This window comes from Spea bombifrons, chromosome 1 (assembly GCF_027358695.1).
Source record: "Spea bombifrons isolate aSpeBom1 chromosome 1, aSpeBom1.2.pri, whole genome shotgun sequence".
In the NCBI taxonomy this organism is placed as follows: Eukaryota; Metazoa; Chordata; class Amphibia; order Anura; family Pelobatidae; genus Spea; species Spea bombifrons.
In genome coordinates, this window is record NC_071087.1 from 44,923,049 (window position 1) to 44,932,645 (window position 9,597).

Consider the following 9,597-nt stretch of genomic DNA (forward strand, 5'->3'; position numbering starts at 1 on the left):
TTTGTTTGCTTGTTTTAATTAATGTAATAATTTTTGCACCTTTAGGGGCCTCTTGAACATGTTATGCATGCCAGTGATGTCACAGCGACATCACTTAGCTCACTTTATTGCTTATTTTTTTAATTATTTTATTGATTGATTAATGTATTGTTTTTTACTTTTTGGGATAAATTGGGAAACATTATTTCTCGTTCCCTTCCCTGTGATCCCCATGAGCTGATCACACTGTGGTCACCAAGAAAGTCTCCAGACGATCGGATATCACAGTTGGGCCTAGAAAGACCCTGAGGGGGGGTATCCTGTCTTTCCACAACAGAATAATAGGCGTTATCGCTGGTGCTCAGTATATGTGCGAGGTCATGTGATTCTGTAGCCATCATTTAATACCACTATCATGATCATATCAAGATTAAGATATTAAATGATAGCTACGGAATCATAAACATAATCTTTGTATCACTGAGACACAACCACAGCGTTTTCTGATTGTTATGACACCCAAAGTTTCACTCTGCAAGCAGTGTTAAAGTCCATTTCCTGCGTTTTCTCTATTGTTTTTGGCGCATCTCTCACTTTATCAGTTGATTTGTCCGTGTTTATGTGTTACTAGGTAGGGACACAATTCTTTTTATGACGCGACATCTGACATCATCCAATGGCTTCTTCTAGACCATCTGTTTTTAGGAAATCGGTCCCAATTTCACTTGTAGGGCAATAATGACAGATATTGCACCATTCTGGAATTTCCTGCTTTGGGTTTATAAAACCAAACACTGCCCTCTAGTGAAAGTTATTTATATTTCTCTTCAAAATGACCAACATATTCCTCTGCTGATATTCCCCAAAGTTTTAGTAGTGAATGGGAGTGTAAGCTGCGTCACCACCGCAAACGACTGTGAATGTATTTGGATACGGGGGTTTATTGACGAACACATCATTTTGGCAGAAGAGTTCAGCTGATTTCGACACGCTAACTGCAGAGCATTTCTCCAGCAAGAACAGCCGAGCTGGCCCTGTACTTTTTTAAAGTTTAATCAGCCGGGTCATGTCCCAACAAATAAACAAAGAAACAGAACGACACACAAATAAATAGTGTCAATAAAAATAAGACCACAAAACGGGGGGGTTGTTAACAGAATATGTGAAAGCCATCTGAACACGTTTAGACCTCCTAAGCATCCCACGTCGCCCTTTCTTTTCTGAAACTTTAGCCATTTACTTTGTGTTCGGATGGCATTACACGCGTCTCCTAACGGTTCCTTTAAACATGTTTAGGTGACACCAGGCAAGGTGACCATATCACATGTTTCCTAGAGAGCTAGAAACCTTAGGACAAGCCCTGCTAGAACACAGGTGAGATCATCTACTGGAATCATCTTTAACCCAGCTAGACGTAAAGTGTTACAGATGTTACGAGTTATGCAGAGCCCTCTGCTTCCAGCTTCTGCTACAGGAAGAGCTTGGAGGGCCCTGTATCATGTGTAGTTAAATCGGTGAGATTTCTCCCAGCTCCACACTCATTGAGTTATGTATGATACAGGGCCAGCTCAGAGACTTGCTACAGCTAAAACTACAGCTCTCCTGCCAGATCTCCCTTTTAGTGAATAGACTCTGTTTTGAACTATTACAAACCATAACAACAGATTACATCACACTCCAACATTCTACACAACCGGAATAGACTGCTCTGGGTGTCGTTATTACACCAAGAACTTGAAGAATAATGCCCAAGAGCCAGCTCTTGCAGGAAGGGGATTTCCTCTATAAAAGTCACTCTACGGTCACGTGTGCGTCCCCCCCCCTCCCGTATCCCCCATGTATCAGCACAGTGTATATACATACAGGGGGTTACGGAGTCCATCTCGCTATAAACCCAGTTGATTTCCAGTAAAGCTCTTCTGAAGGCGGAGCCCCGGGGGAAGAGCAGGATGTGCGATCACATGAGAGGTGGCCCTCCCAGGCTCCCGTATATCTTCTTCACTGCACGGATCGGGCACCTGATAAGGAGATCTGTTACAGACTGGAAGCGGATCTGTGCGAGCGACTCAGCTGGAGCGAAGGTATGAAGTGCCCACATCCATCAGTTTATATTCTATTAGTGGTCAAAAAATCATAATGTACGTTTTTGAGCATGGCTTTCTTTTCACTTTTAAAAGCAGGTCAGATACATTATTATTATTTATTGTTTGATATAGCGCCACCATATTCCGTAGCGCTGTACAGTGGGAAGACCGCACATAAGTATGTGAATAACATAATAATTTGACTTACAGAATCAACAACAGGTGAGGAGGGCCCTGATCAAAAGAACTTACAATCTACAGAACTATAAGCCTTTTTTGTTAATTATTATAATTGAATGTTATAATTTTGTCATTTGTGTGTGTGTATATATATATGTATATATATGTGTATATATATAATATATATTATATATTTCTTGTTATTTATTTTTCTAATGGCTTATACATTTGACACCACGGACCCTGTGATTATTAAAGTAATCAAGGGATTCCATGATGTATTTTGAGTACTTGACAGCAAACATTTAATGACTCCCATCATTCTCATCCAGCAGCTGGACTGATTATTGCTGGGAGTTGTGATACTGGCATTGATTTGTAAACACTTAAAAAAGTGTTACATTGAAGCGCCCAAAAAGTGTTTTTTTTTTTTATTTAAGAAAAGTGTTTTAGGCTACACCGAAGTCTCCCCAAACACTTAAAAAACCCCAAGAAACCAGAAAATACAAAAAATGTGTCCACGACCAATAAATACATATATGACCACGATCACATCACACGTGTGCTTAAAACACAAATGTTATGTATGATGCGGTACAGTAGTGTACAGTATAGTCAACTGCTAATGAAAAGAACACTACACTATAGTTATATCTGTGTGTGTGCTTTTTATCATTGTACAGCGCTGCAGAATATGTTGGTGCTATTTGAAACAAATAATAATATTGTACACTATGAACACCACATAAGGATGTTTTTTTGTATATATATATATATATATATATATATATATATATATATATATATACATATACATTTAATTAACACATATAAATTTGTGTGTATGTATTAGTGCTGATTGTCACAGTCAGAGCTTTTTTGTATTCGTTGATCTGTGTATTGCAGGCTGCAGTGTATGTATACCCGCTGTTAACTCCGCGTGTATGTACTATTTACAATCCACTTGCTTGCGTTGTTTGTTCTGTAAGCGGACACTCTACCCTCTCTCGCCTGTATATTCTTTCATGCAATTGCAGAAGAATGTCTTGGAATTTCCCAAGGTGGGGGAGGGGGAGTCATCGGCTGTCTCAATGAATCTGCTTAGTAGTGGGTTTTTGACTCCATAGTTCAGCCTGGTGTGAACGACTTTGTATGTTAAGAGTAGTTGTGGAAATCCTGCCCCCGCTTATCGGCATTGTACTGTTTACGGAACAGGTTCTGATGGCCATCGACCTGATTTACGACCTGCTGGCTAGACTAAACACATATTATTAAGTGGTCCTGTCTTAGATTCAGAATATGCCATGCATGTGTAACTTTCCTTGCTGTGTAAACCTCTACCACTTCTGCTGGGAGGCTGTTCCACTTGTCTATCACCCTCCCTATAGACCCTTATATGACTCCACAGTGAAGCGCACAAGGCAGGTGCACTACCTCGCAATTCATAAAGAAGATGTGCTGCAAAGCCAGCCCGAGATGCTTGTTTATAAAGCAGATATATATATAAATTAGTATAGTATGTATAGTGTATATATGTTTTTGGACTTTTAGCCGGTAGTGTTTGCTATTAGAGTTGAATAACGCTGTTTCGCCTTTACCTGGAACGTATCCAATGTAAATGTCACTTATTCCAGTAATGCCGATACGGCTGGACCTGCCGGCGTGTCTGTGCTGCTATCCTTGAGATTGCTTTATTATTGGTACATGAAATGTTATCTTTGGCGCTCGTGACTCGAGTGATTGTTTGAACTGTGGAAATAAAAATATTCACTATTTATCTACTTGCTATCATGATTCAGCAGAGAGAGTCTGGTTGTAGAATCTGGAGTATTGTTGTATACTCCTCCTGTTTACGGGGGAACATTTTTCTTACCGTTGACTTATCTCATAGCGTCGTACTCTTGGAAGGTTCTCATTCCGTAGGAAAGTCCGCTAGCTTACTGGTGGCTGCTAGCACAGGTAAGCTAGCGGCAAGCCTCCATGAGGAACGTACTTGCCCATTTCACTATGCGTTATGAACAGATCCGGGCCATGGCGGGCAAATGCCACCATAAGTGGCTGGCAACACACGTGACAAATAGCCTGCTGGCCTTAAAAGGTTTCATTCTTATCCCCAGTCTTTTCCCTGGTCATGAAAGGCCGACCTTGCTGACTTTCTCATGCAGAAGGACCCAGCTCGCCCTGTATACTGCATTGTTCAACCCCCCACCCCGTATCTCTCTCTATTTTACCTATGCTCACCAAGGTCTCGTTAATAACATGGGATGTTTCCCTCTCTTTTTTAGGAATGGCGCAGGCACCAGTGACCAATGATGCCGAAACTGAACAAACCCTGACCTGCTTACATCTAAGAATGTACCATCCGCAGCAACACAGCAAACAGATATTTAAGTCCATTAAGGTAGGCCACAGACAAGAAATAAAGGCAGAAGAAGTAGTGACCTTCGGACGAGACTTCAAAATTTGTAACTACCCGTTGCTTAGCAGTACGGCTTCCAGGATTCAGTTTTCTTTGGAGTTCTTCAAGCCGTTTCAAAGCGGCACGACAGCTTTTGCGATCAAAAACCTGAGCAAGAAATACAAGCTGTCCGTTGACCATTTGGAGCTGGACTACTTGAACAAGAAGGACCTTCCAGACACGTGTCTGATTCGTTTTGGGGAGTTTCAGATCCTGGCAGAGAAGGAAGACGGGGAGTCTGAGAATATGTTCGAGATCTGCTGCGAAGTGTCACGCACTCCACTCTTCCAGGAACACGTAAGGGTTCCCATACCTGAAAACGGTGCTTTGAATGGCGCGGCTCCAATCGCGGAAGAAGTTGATGAAAATGAATTGTAAGAAAAGGGTCTGACCCTAAAAGTAAACCTGGAACTTGCCGTATTAACGGGCAGCCTCCTGCACGCCAGGGAGTTGACCAAAATAATATGTAAAGCAACCGGAGTATTTCATGATCCCATCACAAGGTTTTAGAAACCATGTGACAAAAGCAAAAATTGAGAATCTTTCTTATTTTTCCGTGCACAAGTATGTTAAGTGTTGGATACCCCTGACTTAATCCTACGAACGTTTTGTAAATTGTAGTTTTACATTTGCCATATTTACCTCTTACCGATTTTGGTAGTTAACCGTGGCATGTAATTTGCTGTTGAACTACATTGCCTATGATCCTCAATCGCTCCTGGGATAGGAGACTATATTGTATGTGGGAATGCAATTACTATATTAATATTGTAAATGTTTATATCATTTGTATATATATCAATTTTACATTTTTGTATCTGATTTTTTTTTTTTTTTTTTTTTTAAAAAGCCGTATATGCTTGCCATCTGCATTTGTATATATGTTTTAACGCATAGTGGCGATTATATGTACAGAGAGTCACACAAGCCATCTATGTATCAAGATATAGTTGCCTCCTAGCCCCTTGTATAGCCTTATAAAACACTTTTGGACAAATGTTAGAGAGAATTATATTTTATTTATATAAAATCTCCATGACTTTGTTCCTATTATATTCTTCTTCCCTCTATGTGTCGGTGGAAGAGGAGGGAGGTGAATGAGTCTCAGCAACAGGATGTGTTTTTGTCCTCGTTGCCTCCAAACACATACTTTACAATAAAACGTTCTACAAAACAAGCATGTCTGCGTGTTCTTGAACATCTACAAATCCTTTTTTTGTCCAAACAACTCCTAGCCTGCCTAGAAAAGTGTTTGGAGACCACATGGTGAAGACGGGGACAACGACCAATCCTAGACTGCAAGTCCCATCCAGAGATGATAACTTGAACTGTTGTCTTCATGAGATGTACCCCTAACTTGTATTTCATGTAGCTTGTGCTTTTTATTTGTAAATCGGTGTAAATGGTTGTAGATATTTGGCTTTAACGTTTTTGTAGTGCGATTTACAATCTGAATATATTTATTAAACAGTAACAGTCTTCTATGTGGACTTTATATTTCAAAATAAAGATGCTAAAATGTTTTTTCTCCCATAATATGTTTTAATATTACATATCTGAAACCTCACAGAACTCCCCGTTATATATAATGTAGCAGAACTGTGTAGGTAACTAGTAATGTAACAAAAGAGTCCTCAAATGTTTCCTCCCAAGCCTATCATGTATCCGTGAGAAAACAGCGGGCAGTTATAGTTCTGAAGGCTATACTGACTGCATACAATAAGCACAAAAGTACCCCCCCCTCAATAATAATGACAAAAAAGTAGGCGATGCAATCAGTCTGTTATACTATACATAGGCATTGCTTAAGCGAGAACAAATCTGGGAAATAGTATATTTCTTTTTTAAAAGACAAGCGCCATAGCCGATGAGAATGAGAGTCTGCGATTAACTCCAGTACTGATGAAACGCGTGAGACGTTCTCATTTTCTTATGTCCTTGTAAATCAATAACGTTTGATATTTTTGGAGGGACACGTACGCTTGGTGATTTCTGTTCCTGATGTCGCACCTTATCTCTGCTTCCGTTTGTGGCTGCACCAGGACTGCCGACTCTGCTAATTTACAACAAGTGGACAAAACCCTTACCGTTCGGTTGTCTATTTCAATAAAAATTTGACTACAACTGTACTAATATGTATCAATTATTATAATAATTATATTTAAGATACGCTGCCATTCGAGTCCGTTACATGATCTAGTAACAAGTCATTTTGGCTCGAAGTGCTATCTACATCTTAGTTTATAAAGTAATGACTATTAAACAGTATAAATCACTTGGCTTATTGATATTTATTATTTGCGCTAGGCTTAATAATCAGTTTGGTAGATAAGGATGTTAGTTTTCGTTCTGTGTATACAATCTTATCTGACGCTGTACTAACTACGGTAGGTAGAGCCTCTTTCATGGCGATAATAATTCTCAATGTGTGAAAATATTTTAGCAGGAAAAAAGCTAGCTGACCAAATCTTCCACATAGGATTAAAGGATGAAGTGCAGGAGGGCTTCCTTATCCAATGAGTCATTTGCCCATGGCCATATTTCAAGAGAAAAGACCATATTTGTGCTCAAATTGCCTATAAACTCCGCTTTATTCACAGGGACAGTCATGCTAAAACATGACCGGCTCTTGACCAGGCGGTCACCACAAAGCTGGGAGCACAGAATGTAGAATATTCATGTAGAATATTATTGTAGTACGTCTCTTTACTGGAAATAAGGGCTCTAGCCTTAACTATGAAAAACGAGTCTGATCGTTATTACTCCTTCACTCCAATCTTTACAGCAGGCACTATGCAGTCAGGCAGGTAGCACCTCATCGTTGTGAAGGCCCATAGAACATCATTAAGACCCCAGTAGACGTCCACCATGAGCAATGTTGGTGCCTATTCCCGTTTTACACACTAGGTGCTTCAATAATCAGCAACCCTGTTCTGTGGGTTACTCATCGTAGGCTATACTGTTGTTTCTACAAGATATGTCCCCTTCATTTAGCACTTATAGTTAACTAGGGCAGTTCTAGAAGCGATGAACTGACTTGTTGGAAATGTTGCCATATTGAAGTCACTGGTCTCTGCAGAGCGGGTCACTATATTTGTTTTGGAAATTGAGTAGCTGTGTGCTCGCCGGCTGTGGCAGAAATAGAACAATCATCTAATGAGGAGGGGTACCTTAGTACTTTTGTCCACTCCTACGCCCTGGCCACTTAATGATGTCACACTTCACACATTCCAAGAGAGTGAATAATCAAGTGGGTGAGTGCGTGTGTGCGTGTGTGTTTGTGTGTGCGCGCGAATGAAAGCACACGAAACTGAAATTGAAACAAAAATTCAGTGGCTACTCCCTGGCCACTTAATGATGTCCCACTTCACACATATCTAACATTACCCCTTCATTAATCTTCTTCCTCAGAAGAGAGACAACTGGGTAGACTACCCTGGGAAGTTCACAAGTATGACCGTGAAGACAGCTTCTTAACTTTTAGCCCAACAAAATTCATTTTTCAAAGCTTCTACTTATTCTAGGTTTTCATCAAGATAAGTAAAGTGGAACTATTTTAAATCAAGGAAGCCGAGACTGGGGAAAATATGGCTAAAGAATTCCATGTCCTGTCCTTCTCCCCTTCTCATCTCACCTTTAGCAAATGCTACCTGAGCCAACTAATTAATCATCAACTTAAGACAATAGGGAAGAATAACTTAATGGGGGGGAATAATCATGCAGATACAGAGTACAGAGTAGGATGGTTGTTCAAATAGTAAATACAGACGGTAGGGTTTTACTTTAACTCCTTCCTTAACCAAAGTATATAAGCCAGCAGTTTTTTTTTGCTGTTTTACCATAAGCTTTAACTGTGATTCCCTTAATTTTAGTGTATCCACACTATTAAAAACAAATAAAACTTTTACTGTTAGATGCATAGTGCAATATTTAATATGAATAATATGTTTAAAAATGAAATTATCTGCGAGCAGGGCCCTCATTACCCAACATATCGTTTTTTCTTTGAATATCCGTTGCATGTATAGTACTGTGCATTTTTGGCAATTGTGCTGTAAAGTAAGAATGCTTTCAAAAATAGGCATGCCAATAGTTATTTTTAGCAAAATACAAAGTGAGTGAACAGAAGAAAAATCTAAATCAAATAAATATTTGGTGTGACCACCCTTTGCCCTTCTTCTAGGTACAATCGCGGTCAGCAGAGAAGACATTCGGAGAGAGCGAATAATTGAGTAGGCGAGTGTGTGAGTGAAAACACACAAAACTGAAATTGAAACAAAAATTCAGTTGGGTCCCTCCTTGTTTCGGGGCAATCGTACAAATTATTTTCATTACCGACTCCCCCAAGATGTTTGTAACAGGTGCTGCCTGTGCAGTTTAGAACAGGTTCATGCTGGTGTTGGTTTGTGAACTTCTAAACTTGCAAGAAATTATGTTAAAAACCTATAGCAGGTTTTTCCCCCAGGGTACAACGTAACTTACATTTTTATCTCTCATGGTACAGTACACAAGCACTCCAAAAGTATGTGGACACCCCTCCTACCTACTGAATTTAGGTATATTAGCCACACTCATTGCTAACGGGTGTATAAAATCTAACATACAGGCGAGCCATCTCTATAGACAAATACTCTATTGGCAGTATTGGGTCGTACTGAGGAGCTCAGCGACTAAGGATAGCACTGAGTATGCCATCTGTGCCACAAGTCTGTTTGTGATGCTTCTGCCCTGCTAGATCTGCCCCTGTCAACTGTAAGTTACTGTAAAGTAGGTAGACAGAGGTAGACCATGCGTGCTTACAGAGAGTGACTGAAGGCCACATCACGTAAAAATCAACCGTTCTCTGTAGAATCATTCATCACAATGTTAAACTGCATGTAGAAGTAACATCAGCAC

At 40.0% G+C, this 9,597-nt stretch overlaps 2 protein-coding genes across 2 annotated transcripts in view; one reads left to right on the forward strand and one right to left on the reverse strand.

Annotated features, from left to right (window-relative positions):
* Nucleotides 1-1,908, reverse strand: part of ALPK1 (alpha kinase 1) — a 53,951-nt gene extending 52,043 nt beyond the window's left edge. The window contains exon 1 of the mRNA XM_053461451.1: nt 1,843-1,908. The gene's annotated coding sequence lies outside the window, so the exon portion shown is untranslated. The remainder of the gene's footprint in view (nt 1-1,842) is intronic.
* Nucleotides 1,909-1,921: 13 nt separating this feature from the next.
* TIFA (TRAF interacting protein with forkhead associated domain) lies at nt 1,922-5,494 on the forward strand. Its single transcript, XM_053461498.1, has 2 exons — nt 1,922-2,060; nt 4,529-5,494. The coding sequence occupies exon 2, from the start codon at nt 4,531-4,533 to the stop codon at nt 5,077-5,079; it is 549 nt and encodes a 182-aa protein (XP_053317473.1). The 5' UTR covers nt 1,922-2,060; nt 4,529-4,530; the 3' UTR covers nt 5,080-5,494.
* The last annotated feature ends 4,103 nt before the right edge of the window (nt 5,495-9,597 follow it).

Bases quoted from the DNA above. Each gene is read 5' to 3' on its own strand.
- TIFA (XM_053461498.1), top strand. From the start codon at position 4,531: ATGGCGCAGGCACCAGTGACCAATGATGCCGAAACTGAACAAACCCTG.